Below are 24859 nucleotides of genomic sequence, written 5' to 3'. Positions count from 1 at the left end.
ACTGTGGCCCATACACAGGAAACGGAAAGAGCCAGGCCTCATGCCTGCTCTTCCCCAGTGGAAAGCAAGTGGTAATTAATGCATTGCCTTTGGGAACTGTAACCTCAAATTCACCATCAGAAATCAATGGTCCACTGGAAAGTGTTTCTATAGCAACAGGGACCAGAGAGATAACTCCCTGTAAGGGAGCATTTGGGCTCAGACAGAAAGAGCAAGAAGATGCACAAGGGGCTAATGCAGCCCCTGACTATCATTGCTGAAGAGCTGGGCTCCTGGGTTAAGTCACATGTGGAGATCAGTCTGGCTGGCTGTGCTCCTGGGTGGAGATCTGTCTGGCTCTGCTTAGGACTGGGCCGAGGTGAGACCAGGAAGGGATGCCGTGAGTCAGGCTTGAGGTGGACAGGCAGACTACGGGAGGCTGCAGGACCAGAGTAACCGCGTCAGGATTCTGAAGGGCATCAGCAGAGCTGGGTGGGTGGGGAGCCCGGGACTGGAACAGCAAGGTGGTGCTGGAGGTCAGGCTTGAAAGGCATTGGCCGAGCTGCGTAAGCAACGTGGTTTGCACAACCCCTGAGTGAGCGCTGGACAAAGGGGGAGTTAAGTGTCATCATTCACGGTACCATGCCACAGTAAAGCAACACGTTCCAGTCCCTTTCCCCATCCAGCCTGATCAATGCCAACAGCCAGGCTACGACAGCCTGTTCGCTGACCCTGGCGGAGGTTGGGGCTGAGCCAGACTGGCAGTCCCTGGTCAGAGCCGCTCTCTACATCCAAGGGGAGCATCCTTTAGCTTCTCAAAGGAGCTGGCCTTCAAAGAAACAGCTGGCACTTTTGTTCAGAGAAACCCGAGGAAAGTGCCACGTCAGCTGATTTCTATTCCCCTTCTTGACACAAACGCCACAGGGACGGTGCCTGGTTCCTCTTTGGCCTCCCCGTCCCCAGCCCGAGCCACAGCTCTGCGGGTGCTGCGGAGTCTCTCGCAGCACGGACGCCCTGTGCTCCAGCAGGCCTGGGGGCAGGAGAGCTGGCTCTAGCTGCAGCACTGATCTCAGGGCAAGGCCCTTCCCACTCCCTGTGACTCAGTTTCCCCACGCACACTGGCGTCAGCGACACTGACCCAGCACTCAGGGAGCCCTCGGTCTGTGCTGCAGGGGGAGACCCGGCGATGGAGGGTGTAAAAGGGCCTGTCAGTGCAGCGTGGCTGCTGAGATGGGCGCAGGCCCCACGAGGCGGGGTGGGGGCTGGGCAATGTCTGGTGCCACGGAAGTAACCGGAGCATTTCGATGGGGAAACTGAGGCAGGGAGGCACAGTCAGGGGCCCCCTCCGGCCCCCAGCACCACGCACGGTCCCATCGCCGCGTCACGGTCGCCAGGCCACCGTCACCATGGCACCGTTGGCCCCATGTCGCTAGGCAACTGTGGCCGTGTCCCGCTGGGGACGCAGAGCCCGCAGCCGCTGCCCCGAGAAATGGGGACCGGGTCCCTTTAAGGAGCCCCGTGCCCGGAGGCGGCGAGGGCACTACATTTCCCAGAGCCCCTCGCGCGGAGCCGACGGGTAGGGCACGGCCGCGTTCCGCCCAGTGACGGATGCGCTCCTCAGCCAACCAGTATCACGATCCGCGTCAGTGGGCGGTGCCTGGAGGGAGCCAATGGCGGAGCTGGGCGGGGGCGCCCTGCGGCCAATGAGAGGCGCGGGGGCGGGGGCCGGGCTGGGGGAAGATGGCGGCGGCGACCGTCGCGCGGTGGTGGCGGGCCGGGCTCCCGGGGCTGCTCGTGCTGCTGGTGCTGCGCGGGGCCCGCGCCGAGCAGACCGAGGAGCACCTGAAACGGGAGCACTCGCTCAGCAAGCCCTACCAGGGTGAGGGGCCCCGCGGGGGGGTGTGTGTGCGCGCGTGGGGGGGGCCCCTGCCGGGGGTGTGTGTGTGTGCGCGCGTGGGGGGGGCCCCTGCCGGGGGGGTGTGTGTGTGCGCGCGTGGGGGGGGCCCCTGCCGGGGGTGTGTGTGTGTGCGCGTGGGGGGGGCCCCTGCCGGGGGGGTGTGTGTGTGTGCGCGTGGGGGGGGCCCCTGCCGGGGGTGTGTGTGTGTGTGCGCGTGGGGGGGGCCCCGCGGGGGGGTGTGGGGGGGGAGCTGGGCGTGGGGGGACCCCCGCGGGGGGGTGTGGGGGGAGCTGGGCGTGGGGGGACCCCCGCGGGGGGGTGTGGGGGGAGCTGGGCGTGGGGGGACCCCCGCGGGGGGGCGTGGGGGGGAGCTGGGCGTGGGGGGACCTGCCGTATGGGGGTGATGGGCGCCTGGGGCGAAGGGGGAGCTCGTGGGTGGAAGGGGGTGCAGGCGGAACTGGGCTGGGCGAGAGGAGCTGGGACATTCGGGGTGTGGGGTGGTGGGATCAGGGGAAGCAGTAACTGGGGCGGGGAGGACGGGGGGGAGGAGGGGGGAAGGAGTCAAAGTGGGGGAAAGGGGAGTAGGGAGGGGGCAGGCAAAGAACCTGATGTGTTGAGTTGAGTGGGGGGCTGGTGTGGGGAGGACAGGGAACGGCAGGGTGGGGTGCAGAGGGAGCCGCGGGGAGTGGCTAGAGTATGGCAGTGTTTGGGGGGCGGGGAAGATGCAGGAGGGAGAAAGGCCGGGGGATGAGGTGTGTAGGTGGGGTGGGAGGAAGCAAGTGTACCTGGTGCTTTGTGCAGCTGTCTGGAGAGGGAAAGAGGAGGCGGCCAGGCGGAGGGTCTGGGAGGAGAAACAAGGCAGAGAAGGAAGCAGAGGGGTGGGTGGGAAGATGGATTGAAGGGGGGTTGGGTGAGGAGTGGCAAAGCACAGGGCGATCAGTGCACCCTACCATTGTAGGGCTGGTGCAAATGTTTCCCTTCTACCCGCCAGGTGTTGGATCTTCCAGTTCCTCTCTCTGGGACCTTATGGGCAATGCCATGGTCACAACTCAGTACGTCCGCCTCACACCGGACATGCAGAGCAAACAGGGGGCCGTGTGGAACAGAGTGGTAAGAATAACGTTCTCTAGCAATCTGTGAGGAGCGTTGGCACTCCAGGGTTTTGTATCTTGTGCAGAAGTGATTTCTATCTTTGGGCTGCAGCCAGTATGTCTGCATTCAAGGTGGTGAGGGGTAACAAGATGGTAATCGGGATGACTTCATTTATGGAGTCAAGATTCTGATGGGAATCTGCTGCTGCAGGTTACAGGAAGTGGTGCATTGATGTTGAAGATCCTTTGCTCAAGTGCGGAATGAAGGGTGGATGGGCCTCGGGCAGATTGGCCAATAGTTTTCATGAGAGAAGACAGATTTGTGGAATCGTTGTGCAAAATAAACTCCAGCTACAGTTAATCTGAAACAAGCCTGTTGCTAAATCAGTGTCTTGGCAATGTCTCTGCTCTCGGTGTATCTACAGGAGGTCACTAACCTGGTGACGATGTTCCATTCCACTGAGCTTTTCCTTTGACGAAAAGCACAAAAAGGCAGTGCTTCTAACTGGCTTGCTCCCGGGCAATAGCCCTGCTAATTCTATTATGGGATTTGATCCTAAATCCCTCTATTATTATAGCTCAGATGTCCCATTCAGGATCACCACTCCCTGTGCTCCCTGTACATGGCACATTCTTTAGAGCCTGAGTGGATGAAGATCCATGTCTCCCAAATACAATGATTTATGAAAGAGGCTTTTTGTTCTGGGGTAATGTGAACTGTGTAGATGTGCAAAAGAACACTGGACCAAAGGCAGATCTGGTATAAGCAGTTGCAACTCAGATAAGTCAGTGGACTTGTACCTGCTTATACCAGTATGAGTTGGGCTCACTGAGTTTATCCTGTAAACTTGATCTGTCGTTCCCCTGCTCCCAGGTGCCAAGGTTCCACCAGAATCTGAAAACGACTAACCTCACCTCTACCTTTAATGCTTGGCCACAGCAGCACAAGTACCTGGGTTCTCTACCTTTCTTTGGTGGCTGTCAGTTTGAGTCACACATTCATCTCTCATCGAATGTTTATCTAACTTCAGGTTTCAGAATAGCAGCTGTGTTAGTCTGTATCCGCAAAAAGAACAGGAGTACTTGTGGCACCTTAAAGTCTAATAAATTTGTTAGTCTCTAAGGTGCCACAAGTACTCCTGTTCTTTTTATCTAACTTAAGTCTTGCCTGAGGAGTGGATATAATTTGCTTATGATGTGAAAAGCTGGAATTTGAGCCAGAAAGTGTCTTACGGTCAGTATATCCTCCTGTGCTGTTCAGTGCAGGCCTTCTCCACTTAAATCTGCTTGGGCCCTCTAACCAACTCCCATGGTCTTCCCTTGCTGCGCGATAGCTGGTCTTGTAATGGATCCTCCTTTTTAAAAAAATCACTCAAACCTGAAGCTTTGATAGGATGTTTCTCTGGATTATAGCAGTAATCACACACTTTCCAAAGCTGAAAAATGCCTATTCTTGGTGAGTGCAATTGCAAGGCAAAGAGAAGTGTGGTCTCTTAGCTGTGATGTGGACACAGAAGGGCTTGCTATTAGAGGCTTTCTTTTTAGGGTCTTAGGGCTTTCTTTTAGGCCCATCATCTTGTTGTGCCTATAGTCACATGGTGCAGGATCGTGATGTAGTTTGCAAGTGTGTGCGCTGGATTTCAGTGTTTGGCAGAAAAACACGAGAGCAGTGATTCCCAATCTCTTCCAGATTAAGACGCCCTCCCATCTCTCAGTGGTCTAGCGACAAGCCCTCTCCCACTTAGTAGTATGGAAAGGCCAGCGTGGTCACAACTCCCTCACGCTTGCATCTGCTGGCCCAGGTTGAGCTCATACACTGCAGATCACTCCTTATAATGTCTGGCTGTGCAGTTGTAGTTTTTGTCTGCGTTTTGTGCAGGCAGTGAATTTCATTGCCTAAGTTCCGTGATAGGATATACAGTAGGAGCCACTCAAAGACATGACAGTTTGGGATGGAATTTACCTGTGGGGTAGATAGTGATGCTCTTTCATGTACTGTAGTTTCATAGTAAGCTTCCTGTAGAACTATTATGATTTCTGCTCTCTCCAAACAAGTACCTGTCTAATTCCGCCTGCCGTTTGAGTCCAGAATAGTTGACACTGTGTTGGAAAAAGGTAGCTTGTTCCAAGAGCAAAGACACTGTAGCTGTACCAAGCCTTTCCAGGTCAGTACTCTTCTTGCAGCCCACTGTGTCAGGGATACTCTGCTTAGGAGGACAGAGTCCTGTCAGTTAATAGCCATGTCCTTTCATTCCATGGAATGAGACAGTTTTAAATCAGACATTGCTAAGTCTTCAGAGTGTGTTGGACAGCTGCCTTCTTATATTAAAGAGCTGTGTAAATTGTCTCCATGGAGCTCGGAGGCCTCCCACGTCTCTGTACAATTGTCTGTATGATGTAGGTGCATCTCTCTGACCTGAACATGTTCTAATTGTCTGTTGTGAGTCTGCCTTCCACAGTGAGTTGCCACGTACCTCTGGTACATATCTGTGGTGCGGGGAAGGCTTGATGCTGCTGCATTTGGCAATCAATCCCCAGCTACGGACACTCTTGGGACACTCTTGCGAGATGTCTCTGACTGTGGATCTTCCTGTTCTTTCATATGGAAATTCAATACAATGCTGACTACAGCCCTTTTTAAGCATTTTATTTGTAATGCGTTTTCAGATGTGACTTTGAAATGGGCAGTTTCCCTTTACATTTGACTGTGGTCATATGGTACGAGTCCAGGAGTCGAAGTACCTGTCTAGCTGCTGACTCGTATCCAGGCTGGATGACTCGATGATAGAACTATTTACATTCTTTGCCTCGATTGGTTCTACGCTTCATCTGATGTTCATAAAGGGGTGTCATTTGTTCATCTATAGTGATGAAATCCAAGTTGCTCTGGGCCTGATTCTGATCTCTTTCCCTGATTTCACTGGCGTTACTCCTGGCTTCGAACAGTGCGAGATCAGAATCAAGCTCTTTGTTTTTATATCCATGATTCCCTAATCTTCCCTAATCCCCCTATGATTAATTACTCTTGCTGAAATACAAAAGGTAAGGCCGTGCAGCCTATTGGCAAGGGACATGAAGGACGAAGACATCTCTGCAGTGTGGCTCCATTTAGCGGATGTATTTGTGCTAAGGCAGGCCAGTGCTTTTCCATGAGGCAGCGGATGTGTTGGTGCCATGGCTTGCTGTCTGTGCAGAAAAGCAGCTGTGCTGTCTGGCTGGGGACACTGCAACCAGTTGTGGCTCTCCCTCCCCATCCAGATGGAACAGATCCCAGCTGACATGGGGTCCCTTAGTAATGTTATCTGCCTGCAAGCCAATAGCCAGAAGGGCTGTGAATTGCAAGGGGTGTGTAGGCTATTGTCAAAGTCCCCCTGACTGCTGCACACGCTCTCCCCCTTTCTCTCTTGCAGCCTTGTTACCTCCGAGACTGGGAGATGCAGGTCCATTTTAAAATCCATGGGCAAGGCAAGAAGAACCTGAATGGGGACGGCTTTGCCATCTGGTACACCAAGGATCGCATGCAGCCAGGTAAAATACTCTCACGGAGGCGTCGTCTGCAAGAGGAAGTGCTGCACAGAGCCTCCGCTGCCGGCTTTCTCCTGCCCCAGCGGAAACACGCTAGCCAGAGAGTGCCGCCCTTGGCTGTGGATGTAGATTGCATCTACAGCTGCTGCCATCCGGCTCCTATTTGCAGGGACCGACAAGGAGGGAGCCAGGAGTGACTGTGACCCCACTATAGCTAATACTGACTTTGCTCTGCAAAAGCTCAGGGTGACCATTGATGGGGGCTCTGAGGAGTCCAGAATGGCTATGAATTCAGCTGTGCAGTAGCAAACTGCTTGCCGTGATTTTCAGAGGTGCAAAGCAAGCCCCATTCCTACTGAAGGAATGGAGGCTGCAGTGGCTCCAAAGCTCTGGAAATCAGACTTGTGCTGCGAAGGGCAGTGTCCTAGTGGGCTAAGCATGGGCCTGGGGTCAGGAACACCTGTACTCCGAAACTGTGCTCCCGTTTCCCCATCTGTCAAACGGGAAAGCCTCCTACCTCGTGAGTTGTTTGTAAAGAGCTCTGATATCTAGCACTCCTTCTATGTAGATTGCAAAGTGATTCATCAGGTGAGAGTATCGCTGTCTCCATGTGACAGATGGGGGAAGAGAGGTGCAGAGGGGGAGTGGCAGACCCGGGGATTGAACTCGGGTCTGCGGGGTATTTGGTCCTGTGACATGGGCACTGGGCTCTGCTGCTCAGCAAGTGCTAAATGCTGCCACGCGGAGGGGCCTTCAGGCCCCCTAAGCACGGATCCAGGAATGGGCTCCCCTGTGGGGAGAGGGTGAAGGTAAAGGGTGACTTATCCAATGCCATTTGCTAACATTCCTTCCGAGCTGTTACTGGCGCTAAGCCAAGGCTACCTTCGGAGGCATCTCTGGCCTAGATCCTTGGGGGCAAACTCCTTCAAATGGGCATTTGCATGAAGTTGGAGGCCTCCCCACTGGCTCTCTCAAGGAGGCAAATGTCTGTCTGACACTACTAAATATTACTGCATCCTCTTCAAGCTACTCTTGTGGTTCTGCTCCAAGGTGGGGCCCATCGATGGCTTGGGGAGTAAATCTACCCACGCGCAGGGTGGAAAGCACTCACCCCACTGTCTCTGCTAGAGCGTGACAGCACGCAAGCTGTGTCGCCCACTGTTCACACTCTGCCGTCTGTTCCAGGGCCCGTGTTTGGGAGCAAGGATCACTTTCTGGGGCTGGGGGTGTTTGTAGACACCTACCCCAATGAGGAGAAGCAGCAGGAGGTAAGACGGCTTTGTGGCAGTTCCGAGGGAGGTGGGAGATGAATGTGAAGTTGTATTACCGTGGCTATGCCTCCAGAGCTTGGGGGCAGAGTTGGCGTATTAGCTTGTTCAAAAGGGGACTGGAACACGTGACTTAGGAGGAGAGACTGAGGGAGCTGGGATTGTTTAGCCTGCAGAAGAGAAGAATGAGGGGGGATTTGATAGCTGCTTTCAACTACCTGAAAGGGGGTTCCAAAGAGGATGGCTCTAGACTGTTCTCAATGGTAGCAGATGACCGAACAAGGAGCAATGGTCTCAAGTTGCAGTGGGGGAGGTTTAGGTTGGATATTAAGAGAAACTTTTTCACTAGGAGGGTGGTGAAACACTGGAATACGTTACCTAGGGAGGTGGCGGAATCTCCTTCCTTAGAAGTTTTTAAGGTCAGGCTTGACAAAGCCCTGGCTGGGATGATTTAGTTGGGGTTGGCCCTGCTTTGAGCAGGGGGTGGGACTAGATGACCTCCTGAGGTCCCTTCCAACCCTGATATTCTATGAAAAGGCTTTGGCCATATTTCTAGCCACAATGCAGCTGTATGTTAGAGATCCCAATCGCAGAACAGTCTAAACGTAGCTGCTTCTCCGGCTCCTCCTGGCTGCAGCTTTTGGTCACTTGCTATTGATGCTGCACTCTCTCCCCTCTCCTGTCTCTCTTCCCTTCGGGTTTTGAGTTTGCTGTCTTCCTTGTCCCTCTCCAGGGGACTAGCAGGAGGCAAGTAGCTCTTCATACATGGAGGGGGGCTGCAGGCCAGACCAGTGAGCTTCCCTCTGCAGCCCCTTCTGTGTGTCATGGCATCTGGTGTAGAGGCGCACTCGCAAAGACTGAGCGATCCCGGTTAGTGTCTCCTCACTGCCGACTCCCCGTATGAAGTATCACTGCTCTGGTGGGCATTGTCTGGCTGCCCAAGGCCCGTGTGTGCAGGCCGGACACACCGATTAGGACGAGCTATAGGCCTACAGCGGCCTTCGGCAGTGGCTGCGTACGCTTTGCAGGGGATATGGGAGAAGGAGAAATGGGAAGCAGTTGTACTCGTTTCCCTTGGGGATTTGGGGACTCCCCGGAAGCTGTCTGAAGTGTGTGGACACTAGCTAGTGTGGACCTGTAGTGTGGTGATCCTCAGCTCTGCATAGCAGTGGCCCAAATGCTAACATAAGAACAGCCCTACTGGGTCAGACCAAGGGTCCATCTAGCCCAGTATCCTGACTGCCAACAGTGGCCAGTGCCACATGCCCCAGAGGGAATGAACAGAACGGAGAATCATCAAGTGATCCATCCCCTGTCGCCCATTCCCAGCTTCTGGCAAACGGAGACTAGGGACACCATCCCTGCCCATCCTGGCTAATAGCCATTGATGGACCTGTCCTCCATTAACTTATCTAGTTTTTTTTCAACCGTGTTATAGGCTTGGCCTTCACAACATCCTCTGGCAAGGAGTTCCACAGGTTGACTGCATTGCGTGGAAAAAATAGTTCCTTTTGTTTGTTTTAAACCCGCTGCCTATTAATTTCATTGGGTGAACCCTAGTTCTTGTGTTATTCACGCCTTCTCACACTTCCTTATTTACTTTCTCCACACACGATTTTATAGACCTCCATCATATCCACCCTTAGTCTCTTTTCCAAGCTGAAAAGTTCCAGTTTTACTAATCTCTCCTCATATGGAAGCTGTTCCATCCCCCTAATCCTTTTTGTTGCCCTTTTCTGAACCCTTTCCAATTCCAATATATTTTTTTTTTGAGATGGGGCGACCACATCTGCATGCAGCATTCCAGATGTGGGCACAGCATGGATTTATAGAGAGGCAACATGATATTTTCTGTCTTATTATCTATCCTTTTCTTAATGAGTCCCAGCATTCTGTTTGCTTTTTTGATGGCCGCTGCACAGTGAGTGGATGTTTTCAGAGAACTCTCCACAATGATGCTAAGATCTCTCTTGAGTAGTAACAGCTAATTTAGACCTCATAATTTTATATGAATAGCCGGGATTATGTTTTCCAATGTGTATTACTTTGTATTTATCAACATTGAATTTCATCTACCATTTTGTTGCCCAGTCACCCAGTTTTGAGAGATCCTTGTAACTCTTCGCAGTCTGCTTTGGACTTAACTATCTTGAGTAGTTTTGTATCATCTGCAAATTTTGCCACTTCACTGTTTACTCCTTTTTCCAGATCATTTACAAATATGTTGAGTAGGACTGGTCCCAGTACAGACCCCTGGGGGACACCACTATTTCCCTCTCTCCATTCTGAAAACTGATCATTTATTCCTACTCTTTGTTTCCTATCTTTTAACCAGTTACCAATCCATGAGAGGACCTTCCCTCTTATCCCGTGGCAGCTTACTTTGCTTAAGAGCCTTTGGTGAGGGACCTTGTCAAAGGTTTTCTGAAAATCTATGTACACCATATCCACTGGATTCATCTTGTCCACATGCCTGTTGACCCCCTCAAAGAATTCTAGTAGATTGGTGAGGCATGATTTCCCTTTACAAAACCCATGTTAACTCTTCCCCAACAAATTATGTTCATCTCTGTGTCTGACAATTCTGTTCTTTACGATAGTTTCACCCAGTTTGCCCATTACTGAAGGCAGGCTTACCAGCCTGTAATTGCCAGGATCACCCCAGTACTTGCTGGTCAGGGCTTCCTGCACAGTGCTTCTGTTAAGCTGTTCTGGAGAACACCTCCTGTGCTCTAGAGCTGTACAGCCAGGCAGTGTTGTTACTTATTATTGAGACAAATGTGGGCTAAACCAATGAGTGTGTATTAGAGCTGGGCCCAAACATGCTTTCACTGAAGAATTGCTTTGCAAAGGAAACCAGCATTTTTGACACACTTTCACTTTATCAGAAAATTTCCAAGGACATTGACAAAGGTTTTGTTTCAGGCATTTGGATTTTTCTAAAGTGAGTGGGGAGGAACCCCATGGCTCTCCTTTAGACTCCAATGTCTGACCAGCTCAGCTGTGCAGCTGGCTTCAGACCTTGAAACTGATTGAACAGATCTGCAGGTCTTGAATCAGCATCCAGTTTGGTTGGAACATTAACAATGGTCTGCCCTTGCTCTATGAAGGGCCATTGTACCCTTAAGTTGGATCCTAGATAATGCTGGGCAGCTGAAGAAGCCACACTGATACTATTCCAGGGCTTGGAGTTTAATGGAGGATAAAGATCAAAATCCGAGCCACAATGCAGGGAGAAATGACAGCATCTCATAGAATCATAGACTTTAAGGTCAGGAGGGACCTTTATGATCATCTAGTCTGACCCCTTGCACAACGCAGGCCACAGAATCTCACCCACCCACTCCTGTAACAAACCTCTAACCTATGTCTGATCTATTGAAGTCCTCAAATCGTGGTTTAAAGAGTTCGAGGTGCAGAGAATCCTCCAGCAAGTGACCCATGCCCCATGCTGCAGAGAATGGCAGAGGCCCTGGGGGTTTTTCACCTATCTGCCCTGGAGGAAAATTGCTTCCCGACCCCAAATATAGCGATCAGCTAAACCCTGAGTATGTGGGCAAGACTCACCAGACAGACACCCAGTAAAGAATTCTCTGTAGTAACTCAGATCCCACCCCGTCTAACATCCCATCACAGGTCATTGGGCATATCTACCCCTAATAGTTGAAGATCAATTAATTGCCAAAATTAGGCTATCCCATCATACCATCCCTTCCATAAACTTATCAAGCTTAGTCTTGAAGCCAGATAGGTCTTTTGCCCCCACTGCTTCCCTTGGAAGGCTGTTCCAGAACTTTACTCCTCTGATGGTTAGAAACCTTTGTCTAATTTTGAGTGTAAACTTCCTGATGGCCAATTTCTATCCATTTGTTCTTGTGTTCACATTGGTACTGAGCTTAAATAATTCTTCTCCCTCTGTGATATTTATTCCTCAGCCTTCTTTTGGTTGGGCTAAACAAGCCAAGCTCTTTGAGTCTCCTTTCGTAAGACAGGTTTTCCATTCCTCGGATCATCTTAGTAGCCCTTCTCTGGACCTGTTCCAGTTTGAGTTCATCCTTAAACATGGGAGACCAGAACTGCGCACACTATTCCAGATGAGGTCTCACCAGTGCCTTGTATACCGGTACTAACGCCTCCTTATCTCTACTGGAAATACCTCGCCTGATGTATCCCAAGACCACATTAGCTTTTTTCACGGCCATATCCCATTGGCAGCTTATAGTCATCCTGTGATCAACCAATACTCCGAGGTCCTTTTCCTTCTCTGATACTTCCAAAAAGAAAAGGAGGACTTGTGGCACCTTAGAGACTAACCAATTTATTTGAGCATGAGCTTTCATGAGCTACAGCTCACTTCATCGATGAAGTGAGCTGTAGCTCACGAAAGCTCATGCTCAAATAAATTGGTTAGTCTCTAAGGTGCCACAAGTCCTCCTTTTCTTTTTGTGAATACAGACTAACACGGCTGTTACTCTGAAACCTGATACTTCCACGTGATCCGTCCCCAGCTTATAACAAAAATTCTTGTTATTAATCCCTAAATGCAGGACCTTGCACTTTTCACTATTAAATTTCATCCTATTACTCCAGTTTATAAGGTCATCCAGATCTTCCTGTATGATATCCTGGTCTTTCTCTGAGTTGGCAATACCTCCCAGTGTTGTCATCCGCAAACTTTATTAGCACGCTCCCGCTTTTTGTGCCGAGGTCAGTAATAAAAAGATTAAATAAGATTGGTCCCAAAACTGATCCCTGAGGAACTCCACTGGTAACCTCCTTCCAGCCTGACAGTTCACCTTTCAGTGTGACCTGCTGTAGTCTCCTCTTTAACCAGTTCCTTATCCACCTTTCGGTTTTCATACTGATCCCCATCTTTTCCAGTTTAGCTAATAATTCTCCATGTGGCACCGTATCAAATGCCTTACTGAAATCAAGGTAAATTAGATCCACTGCATTTCCTTTGTCTAAAAAAATCTTAAAGAAGGAGATCTGCAGCCTTTCTCCTGCCACAGATTTGTGCTGGTGTCCGGTTATGGTCCGAACCAGACAGTCAAACGCACACAGGAGGCTTTTATTTCTGTTCAGATTGGGCCCAGAGCTCAGTTCTGATCTCTGCCACTGTGAACTCCGTTGACATCTGTGGTGCGGCGTGGGATTCTCGGGGAACAGGTGTAGAACTCGGTCCCACATGAGATGGGAGTTCGCACCTTGGGCTCATGTGCCCAGCTCCCCAGGACACTGGTGTCCACATGGCTCTGGGACTGTCCCTTGCCTCAGAGAAGTCAAGAGCCACTTCCTGAACTGTGAACACTTCCCTTCTACAGCAAGAGGGAGCAGAAACGCTGGACAAGACAGCGTCAAATCACTCTAATAGCGCCTGCAATCACAGCTGCACCCTCTTTCCTTACGTAGCTCTTCATTTCCTACGTGTAACGTGGGAGCACCCTGCTGTAATTTGTGTGTGTGTGATGGACACAGTTGAGGGTGCTGGAGGAATTGTAGATATGGGTGGTGGTGATTCCCGCCAAGCAGTCCTTTGTTGGCATGTTCTAAGCTCGGGTCCTTAGCTCTGGGTTAATGTGCTTTTGTGCTGTGGGATGGGGAAGGGAAGTACAGGGTATAAACTGGGCAGGATTACAGTGTGGGGTTTCTTGGGCCAGTTGCCTTTTTAAGCCATGTATTCAGTGGTTTGGTACATGACTTGCAAAATGTAAGGTACCCTCAAGTCTTGGCAAGGGGACAATGCTGGTGGTTTCCTAGGGTGCATTTCCTTCCCAGTTTGCAGGTTCATACTAAACTATCTGGTCAGTGACTGTCTTGTTCTGTACCCTTTCTTGCTCTCAATAATCCTTCTGGACTCAGGCTCAGAAGAGGAGGTATACCCCTGGAAATCAGGTATTTGCTCTTAGCTCATTTCCAGCCTCCGAGTCCCCTCCCCTCTCTCTGTCATGGGCACTTCCAGGGTGTTTGTGACCTTGCTGGGTGAGAGAAGGGCATTGCGAGAGTTACAGAAATCTTTATCTGACTGCGGCCAGTATGCCTGGTTCAGAGCCAGTCTCTCCATCTGCTGCCAGGCCCCCCGGCCAGCGTGCTTGTGACAGAGTGCGCTGGGCTGCTGATTACTTTCTTGTGACCTGAAGGAAGTCTAGCGTGTGTAGCCTCCCCAAGCCCCTCACTCAGGGCCTTGCTGCTCGGGTGGTTTTGATGCAGCTGTCTCTTCCTGCGGCATCTCCTCATGGCTGCGCAGGTCCTACATGCAGAGGAGATGCTGCAGCTCTCGAGCTTGTCTGTTCTCATGGATCCCTGCTGTTCCGAAGTGTTCCTGTTTCATTTTAGAATAAACAAACCTCTGTTCCCCCACCTTGTGCATCTCCCTGCTACGCAGCATTACGCCGGGGTCTGGCCTTGGTGCAGTGCTTGCCTTCGCTCGTCTCCTCATCCCCTACTCGACAGAGGAGGGTCCATCAGAAACGGACTAAGCTACACGTACCAGTGGCTCAGCTGTGGTGTGTTTAGCCCGTCTGCTACTGCAGACCTGGGAAAGGACTCTGCCATTGGGCCTCTGGGCAGCGTTGCCCATCGAGAGGCGTGGGACTGCTGGGCCCAGTCTGACGCACAATGCGCATGTCTTGGTGGAATGGATCTTAATAAAAGAAAATCCCAACTCCGAGGCGGCGCGTGACCCCCGTGAACAGTGCCCTGGCTGGCCGGGGCCCCTGGGCTGTGGTAGCCGGACGTCCCTGTCCCAGACCCAGCCCGGCCCAGTGGTACTACAACCACTTGGCTGCCTGGCCTGTGCGACAGGCGTGCAGTGGTGCGGGGGTCCATGCCACGCAATCCACCCGCCCAGGGGTGGCAATGGGAAGTTGTGGGCGGTCTCTGTAGAGAGAACAGAGGCAGAGCCCATGTCCCTCTCTAGACCTGGGTCTCTCGGAGTCAGGTTGAGGCCTGGTGGTAGAGGGATCAGTCAGTCCAGTGCCTCCTGCCAGCACCTCGCTCCCTTGCAGACCCAGTCACGCCGGGCTGCGTGAGAATTTCGAGCGCTGGCCGAGGCTCTTGTCGGTCTCCCGGCCCTGATGTCGTGCTCCATGCTGCCAGTGTCCTGTGCAAAGCCGTGTTCTCTGCTGCCTGCCTGCATTTGCCCTGTTGCCCATGGTTCGTATTGCCAGGCCTCCGCAGAGCAGTGTGAGGAGACCACTAACCTGCGGCCTTGTCCCGTGTTCCCTAGCATGTGTTCCCCTACGTCTCCGCCATGGTGAACAATGGCTCTCTCACCTACGACCATGACCGGGATGGACGGCCCACTGAGCTCGGAGGCTGCACGGCCACGGTGCGCAACCTGAACCATGACACCTTCCTGGTGGTCCGCTACGTCAAAAGGAGGCTGACGGTGAGTGGTGACTCCTTGAGCTCTCCAGGCCCAGGTCGGCTTCATGTTGGGAGGGCTGGGCTGGGATGCTCTGGGTTGAGTGAAGTCTCATGTGTTTCAGATCATGATTGACATTGATGGCAAGCACGAGTGGCGGGACTGTATTGACATGCCGGGGGTCCACCTGCCAAGGGGATACTTCTTTGGGACCTCTTCCGTCACTGGAGACCTCTCAGGTACCGCGCTGTGACCCTGGCCGGTGCTCCATAAGCGCTGAGGGTGGGCCTATGCTGTGCCTGCGAGTCTCCGAGCCAGGGTCTTCAGAGCCTGGGCTGCATGGCTGCTTCCGGCACCGGCGCGTGAGCCTGAGTCTGTAGACCTGGCTCTCAGGCTTGCTGCTGCGGGTTTTGAACACACGGTAGCTGCACCCAAAGTGACTGGGGGGCGAAGGCCCTGCCTTCACAAGTGCCTCCGGCCAGACCTACCACGGTATTGAGGTGCCTGAGGTGTGTTTGAAAATTGCAGGGGGCACCTTCGGGCGCCGAACTCCCCAAGTCATGTCCTTGGAAGGGTCCTTGGCATTAACCTCAGTCTGAAAGGCTGACGTTTGGTCCGAACGGGACACCGCACCCTGCTGTTTTCAGTGGCACCCCAGGAGCTCACAGGTGACACTTCTAGGCTTGGGGCACCTGAATTCTGCCAGGTGCCGGGGGGCTCCTCTGAGCTGACATAAACAGTCCGAGGATTTCAAATACAAAGGTGCCCATTCTGACTCCTGAACCACCTCGGCCACTCCCTGGCTCTGGGGATACCTGCAGCTGAACCTCTGATGTTCACAGCCTGCAGTTCGACGGGGGCCTTGGGACATACTTTGGGGGTTTAGAGCAAGCATCCCTCTTACGCAGTTTTGCAGGGCACTTCTTGAGCTTTCTGGCCCAAGAGCCATGTGCTCCTGTTCCAATATAGGCGAGGGGACCAGTCTCGTGGACACTGATGCACAGCTGTCTGGCCCACTGAGGCTCTTGGTGAAACGAAAGCCTTGCCTTTTTCAGTCTGTAACGTCTGTGTGAATTCCGTTCAGTTTATGCCATAATACCCGAAAGTACCAACCCCGTCTGCTTCAGTCGTTCTTAAGCCAGTTTAGAACAGGTTTGAATCAAGCCTCTACAAAAGCATGTTGATCACCAATGCCTGGATTCATTGTTTGCTCCAAGTAAAGTTCCTTTTATTTCCAAAATCTCTGCAGATGCTCGGGGAATTGGAGAAGCTGGCTGGGGCAGTTGAGTTGTCCTGCTAATATGTGTGACAGAAAGACAAAGGCAATGAATGCCTGTGAGGATGATTCTAATTTTCTGCCTTCAGGTTGCTGAATGGACTTTAAATGAGAGGTGCTCCCTGGCTGAACAACTCCTCATTTCTCAGTCTGAATTTCAGTGGCTTAAAGGCCCCTCGTGGCAAAGCATGTTGTGCTGGACACGGTCCAACCACAGAAGATGGCAGGCGCTGCCCCGGGGAGTGGAGTTCTGCTTGCTCCGTGCATGGGTGCTTGGCTCCGTTTGAGCAGATGTTCAGTGTTTCCCTCTTCCAGCCCCTCTGCCATCCCTGGCCAAGGTTCCTCTTCCTGCACACTGTCTAAGGCCATGTTTCTCTCGTGCCCCTAGATAACCATGACATCATTTCTCTGAAACTCTACCAGCTGACGGTTGAGCGGAGTCCAGAGGAGGAGAAGCGGGACAAAGAGGTGTTTCTGCCCGTTGTGGACAACCTGAAACTGCCCGGAGGTGAGTAGCGCACAGGTTGGTGAGGTGCAAGGCCGGGACCCACCAAGTACCTGCTCTCCTCAGGAGATGGGCTATTCCATTCATCAGGCGGGGTCCTCACACCATCTGCTGAAGCTCCTGCCTGTGAGCCCCTCTGCTTGAATGGCTCTATTAGCTAACGTTCAGCGTTCCTAGAAGGCGGGAATGATGTGACCGAATGCTGAGCGCGGATGCCCCCACATCTGTCCCAGTGCTCTCTGCAGTGTCGGCTTCTCCAGTACCCCGGAGAGAGGAGCAGCCACGGCCTCAAGCGGGGATTAGGTGTGCCGGGGCACAGCCTGCCCTGGGTCTCCCGGCTCCTGAGCACTGGAGACAGGGTGGAGGAGCTCTGCTGCATGGAGGTAGCCAAAACCCTGGCTGTGCTTTGAGATCCTCTGCAGGCTAGTGACCACGTAGCATGCAGTCTCTGAGCCAGGCTTTCTCACGTCTCTGAAATCTCCCCGGAGACCGAACCCAGATCCCATAGCTCAGGACAAACGCAAGCGCCTCCCTTTGGATGGAGTGCTGGGGAAGGTGGGCGGGTGGATGGCGTCTCCCCTGGACACCGCAGAGATGGGCAATGCAAGTAAAACCCAACCAAGCTTGTATGCAACCCCCATCACCATAGTCTCTGAGCGTGTGGGATCTGTGGTGGCTAACCCGGGCTTGTGCCCCTCTGCCTTTGCCCTACAGTGGAGGCCCCACTGGAACCCATGAGCAGCCTGGCCCTGTTCTTAATTGTCTTCTTCTCGCTGGTCGCCCTGGTGTTTGCCATCGTCATCGGAGTCATAGTCTACAACAAATGGCAGGAACAGAGCCGGAAACGCTTCTACTGACCTAGGCGCCTGCCCAGCCCCTTCCCTCGGCACACGAGCAGCTCTGCTGGAGTGGGTTGGCACGTGCCAGAGGCTAGCTGAAGAGAAGCCCTTGCCTGCTCAGCCCAGACTTTCCAGAGCCCCTTCGGATGGCTGCTTCTTTGCTGGCCCCCATGGGGACCGCTGCGGTCTCTCTTTGAGGCTCCCAGCAGGAGTGGACGTCCTGGATCACATGGGGAGCAGGCTTCGTGTGACACGTAGCGCTTCAGGAGACTCTCGAGGGTGGTGCAGTGACAGATGGGCCGTCCCCCAGCAGCTCTTGCTTTGCAAGATGTTTAGAAGATGCTTGGGGCGGGTGTAGCCGACTGCTGTGTCGTTTCCGTGTTGGTGAGCCTTACGTGTGCTATCTGGGGATGTTCCACAGCCCAGCTAGGAGGCCAGGCACTGAAGACTGTAAAATCCTAGAAAAGCCCCTCTGGCTTAAGGGTGAAACTTGGCCAAACCAAACGTTTCTTGCTGGTAAGAGGAGTAGTGTCCCGGCTCCCTGGCCCTGCCCCCGCTGCTCGCGGCCTGCGTTGCCGTCCAGGTGGCTTTGCTGCCTGAGGCTGGTTGGGAAGGCCGAGCTCATCTGCCCCAGGCAGCTTGAAATCTTTAATCCTGGTTTTGCCATAGCACAGCTGAATCCTGCACCCTGAACGAAATATTCCACGTCTCGCTGCTGCTCCTCGTTTGCAAGTGGGGAACGGGCAGCTGTGCTAAAGGAAAACCCCTCGTTTTACAGTCACCCCAGTACGGTCTGGGCATGAACACAGATATTGGCTACTGGCCTCCCAGTGCCACCCTGATCCTGCCTGATCTACCAGCACGATGGCAGGGAAAGCAAGGGCTCTTCCAGGCTGCAGGCTGGCCTTGATGCTGCACGGTCTTCTCAGCCTCTGATGGAAATTGACCTGAGCTGCTTCCATTCAGTGCCTCCACGATGCCATGCTAGCCTGTGCTCACCTCCCCGTTCTCCCCGACAGCCGGGCTTTCCAGCCAGGGCTAAGGGGGTTTGCGCTGGTGAAGCATGCACTAAAGAGTCTCAATGCAGCCTGGTGAGACCAGGCCAGTCTGAGAAACCGTCTGGATCCCGGGCTCATTGCACAAGGGTCGGTACGTCTGCGTGCAGGGTCTCCATGACGCTTGTTGCTGAGCATGGGAATGTGGTGGGCAAGGGACAGCTAGTCCCAACCCACTTCCCGTTCGTTCACACGAAGCCAGGTCACGTTGCTGGGGTGGGGTTCATGTTGCTGTCCACATGCATGGACTCGCACAGCGACTCTGCCTGTTTTAACACTGGGTTCCATTGTGATAACCACTTGCTGCTGTCAGGGGGGCCTGTCCCTCCACCGCTGGGTCAGTCTGCATGCACTGCTGCCTTCCTCCCTTCTGTACATCCCGGCTTGGAGCGCAGGGGCTATTTGCATGTCACCAGGTCCTGTTAGTGGTGTAGGTGTGATGTGAAAAGGCTCTGTTCTTTCTTCCTCACCCAGAAACCTGATGCCAGCATTTGTACGTGGTCCCTTTGTGTTTGTGAAGGATCTAGATCTGGTTGTTGTAACCAGGAGTTTGGAAGCGTGCTGGCAAAGGAAGGTCAGAGGGTTTATTGGCCTGGCGGAGACCTTAGCTATGATTGGGAGAGTTCTGATCTCTACAAAAGCTTTGCTGCCTTTCAGGGAGGGTTAGTTATTTCCTACCTCAATGACTGCTGTGTTTTAATGAGTTCTTGCTTTCTGTAGGTCCTGCTGAGGGTGCTGAGTCGCTCATAATACCGATGCAGAGGGGGGAGAAGGGTCCCCTGGAAATTCTGGGTATAACACTTTGTCCCTGACACTGTTCCATTCTGTAGTGTCAACAGGCCTGTAGCTGTGAGCTCAATGTGGACAAGGCTTGGCTGGCTCGACACAACACACCAGAGCCATGTTCTCACCTTATCCTAGCCAACCACGTCTAGCTGGATCTCGTGCCCTTGTTACAGTGACAGTAAAACCAGCCCCTGACGGCTCCTCCTGCCTGTCAAGCCATCTCTGGGGCCCAATAATGAGGGCTGGGATGAGGAGAAGGTCTGAGCTGAGGAAATGCCAGGACTCCTCAGAGGAACCTGCCCTTTGAAGGAGGAAGGTTTAGATTCAGAAAGTCCTCTCCCTTCCAATTCCTGTCACGGCAGCAGAGCCTGGATTCCTGATGTCTCTGCACCCAAGGGTGGCCATGGCCCAACTAAGTAAAGAACATGGTTATTAGCGAAGACTTTCAAAAGACTTGTGATTTTTTTTTTTTCTTTTTAAGTGCCTCAGTTTTTGGGCACCTAACTGGAGACATCTTAAAAAGCCTCCCTGTTTGGAGCAGGGCTCCCAGCCCCTTGTGAAAACCAGGCCCCTTTCAGGGGTCTCCGGCTGGGCACCCAAAATCCCCAATTGCTTTTGAAAGTCTTGTATGTAAACCCTGCCCTGCTCCGGGAGTGGCCAGCCAGGGGCACTGGGACAGGTGCGGTCACCAGCATTGCTCCTGGAGCTGGGCTAACATGGCCCAGCCAGGAAGCAGCTGTTGTAGCCGGTGCTCCGCAGGGAGTGAGAGGCAGCAAGCGGCGTTGTTAACCGAAGGGTTCCTGAGATCTGCTGGTGGTGTGCCCTGTTGGGCAGGAGCTGCCAGTACCAGTGGCCAGATGGACGCTGCAATCTGCAGCCTTAATGCGATGGACTTTACAGAGGCACGAGACTTGATCAGCAGAGGTGCAGGTGAGAAACTGCGCTCTTTACCCAGACCCCAGGTAGCTCATGGCCTGGGGGTGAGGGTGAAATAGGGCAGGGGGAAGCCAAGTGACTTACTGCAGCTCCTGGTATGGTAAAACCTGCAGCTCTTGCATTGCAGGCCCGTGCTAATAGGAGGACGTGGGCTTTCTGAAGTGTGGAGTGACTGCAGGCCACAGCTTGGGGCCTCTGCTCTGGACACTGAAATGTGATCCCTGCTTGCGTATCTTTGAGTTCCGCCCTATTTCCCTCCCAACGCAGTTCAGAGCCGTGGCCTCTGTAGGAAAATCAGTGACGAGGCTTCAGGAGGTGCTTCCCTCTGCAGAAAGGATCCGCCTAAGACGTTTGCTCCCGTGACTGCGTATCTAAGCCCCCTGCCCTGAGGGTGGCAACCTGGCATTTGCTGTAGCAGGGTGGCTTGGTCTGGTAGGATGCCTCTGGGGGAGATTTTACATGTGGCAAAGCACGAGGGCAGCCTGAAAGTGTGGGTTCTGCTTTTTTGCCTCTTTTAAAACATTTTACCTGATCAACAGAACTGTATGTGTGTACACCTGTTTCTGCAAGTGTAATTTGTGTCCTGGAAAAACACCCCCCCACAGGGCTGTACTGCACTTAATCCTGGGGCGCTGCTCTTGTCTGCCTGCTCCGGGATGCAGGGTTTGGGGTTGGGTATTGATGGACCTTATAGTTCTACAAAGACCCCGCCAGGTGTGTACGTGTCCATCTTGGCTCCTCCCAGGAGTTCCCTGGGCACCGTGGGGTAAGAGCTGCGCTTTCCCCTGCCCTCCTGCCCCTGCTGCAGCGGCTGGTAGGTACAGAACTGCCTCAGTGAAACATGTCTAATTCCTTCCCCGTGCAGGGCTAGCCCCGGGCTGCTGGCAGAGTGCTGGGTGGGACCCTGGGCTCGCGGGGGCCCTTATCTGAGCCACCCACCCTGGCTAGAGGCACAAATGCTAGCGGGAAGATAAAAGCCCCTGCCGCTGGGCCAGTGGGTGCATAAATAACCTCGATCAACAGGGCCTTGTTTTGATCATTACAAAGAAAATGTGACCCCCTGGCAGAGCTGTGCCTGAGGATACTGGCGTGGGGGGGGGTCTCTAGCAGCCTGACTCTGCCCCACTCAGTCCCTCTCCAGCGATCAGTCACTGGTATTTCATGCTACCTCCCCGCGGGGAGCAGTGCTCCCTGCTGGTGGCAGTGGGGAAATACAGCTGCCTCCTTGGGCGGCTGAAAGGGCCAAGGAGGCAGCTTTGCTCCTGCTGGGACTTGCCTCTCCCGGCCAATGCAGCCCTGGCCCTAACGTGACTTCGGGCCGAGGGCAAAAAGGGCCCAGAGCAAGCCTGGGCAGGAACTGCTGCGGGAGGCGAGGCGTGAACTCGAGGGCTTTCCCAGCAGGCTGGGTGGGGAAGCGGCCCCGGGCAGGGGCTGGCGCTCGGGGTTTCATCTCTGCAGCCCCATAGTGGACGCAGCTCCTGTGCTCGAGTGAGGCACCCTGAAGAAGGTCTCAGGCGCTCGAGCCAAGGGGAAGGGCGTCCTTTCCGTGCCTTTATTGGGGAACGCTGGCCCTGGATGCTTTCGGCCCAGAGAACGACCTTCCTGGGGGCAGGGCCGCTTTCTAGTCACGGGCCTGGGCTCAGGGGCCCTTGGCCCCGGGGACGGAGCAGGAGCCCAGGCCAGCAGAGCGGGTGCGGGGAGCGAGCAGTAAGACCCGGGGCTGCTCCCTTGGGGCAGGGAAGATCCAGGTGATGGTAGGGCAGGGGCTGGTGCCCGAATCCCCAGGCTGGGGGAGGGATGGGTCCCTCGGTGCTGGGGGACAGCCGGCGCTGTCTGTCTTCGGGGCCTGTAGCAGGCTGACATCCCAGGAGCTGGGCTGGCCTGGGGCCTACGGGCTCCCGCCGCTCCCCGCCAGCGGATTGAGGCTCCCAAAGGAATGGAGACTGCGGAAGGGGTTTATCAGCTTCATGGCCAAGTAGCGCTGGGGAGACGAAGGGAGAGAGTCAGGCCCTGCAGCATCTCTAGCCAGCAAACCGGGCTGGGGTCTGCCTCTTCAGCTGGCTCCATGGGCCAGCGCCCTCCCTTAAACAGGGCTGGATTAACCTATTGTGGGCCCCCCTGGGGGCAATGGAGCATGGCGTGGGGGGCAGCCCCACTCCACCCCGCCCCGTGCAAGGCCCTCTACAACCCGGGAAGGTGCCAGACCTGCTGTGGCCCGCCCAGCCCTGTGGGCCTATGCTGCACACAGCCCCCCTGCCCAACTCCCTATGCCCAGAGCCCCCCTAGATCCCCTGCAAATGCACAGCACCCTGCCCAGTGCCCCCCCCACTCCCTAGTGCCCCAACACATCTGCCCCACCCCCTCACAGCCCAGCCCCCCCAAGAGACCCCTCCTGGCCATACTCAACGGCTTTGCAGGGAGTGACTGTGTCCCGGGGCAGGGGATCGCTCTGGCCCCCTCGGGCATGAAGCCATCAGACAGGGCCTGCCCCGGCCTGGCTCCCTCAAGACGCGGTTGCCTGGAGGGGCCCAGCCAAGCCCCCCTCACTGTCTTGGCCCCCTGAGACTGGCCAGGCTTCTGCACCAGTCCCAGGTGGCTCAGCTCCAGGGAGACAGGTGGGCCTAACAGGTGCTGGGAAGCAGAGACGCCCGGAGCTGGAGGGGCACCGGGGTCCGGCCAGCGGGCAGAGAGGAGACGGGGCAGAGAGGAGCCCTTGGCTGGGCGGGGGGAGCCAGCGGGGTCCTGGGGCGCAGTGCAAGCAGAGCAGGCTGGGGCCCGGCTCCACAGTGCCAGGCCTGGCGTAGTGGGGGCACAAGCTGGAGGGCAGCAGGCCCTGGGCTGCAAGGCGCTCCCCACCCCCCCGTGCCCCTGTGACCCCTGCAGGGAGCTTTGGATCCCCCTCCCTGGGGTCCCCCCAGAACTCGGCCCCGGGAAGCAGGGCTCGGGCTGCGGCCCGTCCCGGGTGGCACCGCTGCCCCGGGCAGGCTCGGTTGTTCCCTCCTTTGCCTGCACCCGGCCCCAGGGCTGTGGGGGCCCCCGTGGCTGCAGGCCCCGCCGGCCGCGCACCGGGGAGGCGTAGATGAAGGTGGCCAGCAGGAGCAGCAGCAGGAGCAGTGCGGCCCCCAGGATGATCTTGCACTTGTGCGGCTGCCAGAGGACGAAGCGCAGGCTCTTGACGGGGGCCGCGAACCACAGGAACGAGGCTTCTGGGCGCCTGCCGGGAGGAGAGGGTGTCGGGCAGCCGTGGCGGCTGGGCTCTTCCTGGGGCCTTCAGCTCCCCGTCCAGGCGGTGCCCTAGCAGGGGGGAGGGGGCTACCCCAGGTGACCCCTGTGCTCCCTGGGTCAGAGCAAGTGGGGGGTCCCTCCCCACCCCTTCCGCCGGCCGTCCTGCCCCTTCGTCATGCGGCAGTGAGCGCTCCCCCAGTCCCAGGGCCGCTCCCCACCCCCCCACCCCCGGAGTCTTCTGGCGGGGTCAGGAGCCGCTGGGGGCTTCCCCCACCTGCCTGGAGGCCGCGGCTCTGGTCTTACACCACCCGGCGGCAGATCTTTCCCGGGGCCCCCGGGGCGCAGGCCTGGTGGCCCAGGGGCTGATCCACCCTGGCTCCCGCGGCAGGGCCGGGCATGGGGATGCGGGGGAGCAGGGCTGCTCACTGCTCTGTGGCTGGACCGGGCAGCAGGAGGCAGGGGAGCCTTGGCACCGGTTAGTGCCCTGGGAACGGGGCGTTTGGGAGCAGTAAGTGGTTGGGCATGTGCTCGGTTATTGATCCTCCTGGATTGATTCGGGGGGTTTCCTTTGTAACGCTCCCCCCTCTTGCCTCCGCCTCACCACCCCCCGCTCGCACAGTCGAGCTGGCTCCCCCCACTTACACGGGGGGCTGCAGGGTGGGGTTCATGTTCGGCTCCTCCCGTCCCTTCCCAGCCGGCCGCTCTTCCGCCTCCTTGGCCGTCAGCATCTCCAGCGTCATCTCGATCTTCCCCTGGAGAAGCGAGGCAGGCATTGGGCCATGGCGGCAAAAGGCAGGCGCCCCCCCCCCCCTCGCCAGAGGTGCTGGGTGCTCCCCGGCACCTGCCCGCAGCTGGAGGAGGATCGTGCCCCTGACCACGCACACAAACCTCTGGTTCTCCGACCCCCGGGGACACCCTAGCTCCAGAGGTGAAAGTAAGCCGGTACACCCCGGTACAGCGTACCGGTAAGAGCTGGTGCACCGTACTGGGGCAGCCCGGCTTCCCCAGGGGGCAATTTAAAGGGGCGGGGGCTCTCAGCAGTGGCTGGAGCCGCAGGTCCTTTAAATTGCCTCCAAAGCCCTGCTGCTGGAGCCCTGGGGTAGCGGCTGCA

The 24859-nt window shown here is 55.2% G+C and overlaps 2 protein-coding genes across 3 annotated transcripts in view; one reads left to right on the top strand and one right to left on the bottom strand.

The window, feature by feature from the left end:
* Positions 1 to 1713: 1713 nt before the first annotated feature.
* Positions 1714 to 21077, top strand: LMAN2L (lectin, mannose binding 2 like). Of its 2 annotated transcripts, XM_048829413.2 has the most exons (9): positions 1714 to 1858; positions 2868 to 2986; positions 6378 to 6495; positions 7678 to 7760; positions 13623 to 13655; positions 14989 to 15150; positions 15251 to 15365; positions 16791 to 16910; positions 17622 to 21077. In XM_048829413.2, exons 1-9 carry the CDS (start codon positions 1720 to 1722, stop codon positions 17762 to 17764), a joined length of 1032 nt encoding a protein of 343 aa, XP_048685370.1. In that variant the 5' UTR covers positions 1714 to 1719; the 3' UTR covers positions 17765 to 21077. The 2 variants fall into 2 exon arrangements, with proteins under 2 accessions (XP_048685370.1, XP_048685371.1); XM_048829414.2 differs by lacking the exon at positions 13623 to 13655.
* A 973-nt stretch (positions 21078 to 22050) lies between these two features.
* The window catches only part of FER1L5 (fer-1 like family member 5), a 78149-nt gene continuing 75340 nt past the window's right edge, over positions 22051 to 24859 (bottom strand). Inside the window, 3 exon segments of the mRNA XM_048829428.2 lie at positions 22051 to 22504; positions 23590 to 23737; positions 24391 to 24500. Coding sequence (XP_048685385.2) covers positions 22412 to 22504; positions 23590 to 23737; positions 24391 to 24500 — 351 coding nt within the window. The 3' untranslated portion in view covers positions 22051 to 22411.

This window comes from Caretta caretta, chromosome 26 (genome assembly GCF_965140235.1).
Source record: "Caretta caretta isolate rCarCar2 chromosome 26, rCarCar1.hap1, whole genome shotgun sequence".
NCBI classification, from domain to species: Eukaryota; Metazoa; Chordata; order Testudines; family Cheloniidae; genus Caretta; species Caretta caretta.
The sequence above is the reverse complement of the archived record's forward strand: the minus strand, read 5'-3'. Positions and strand labels throughout refer to the sequence as shown.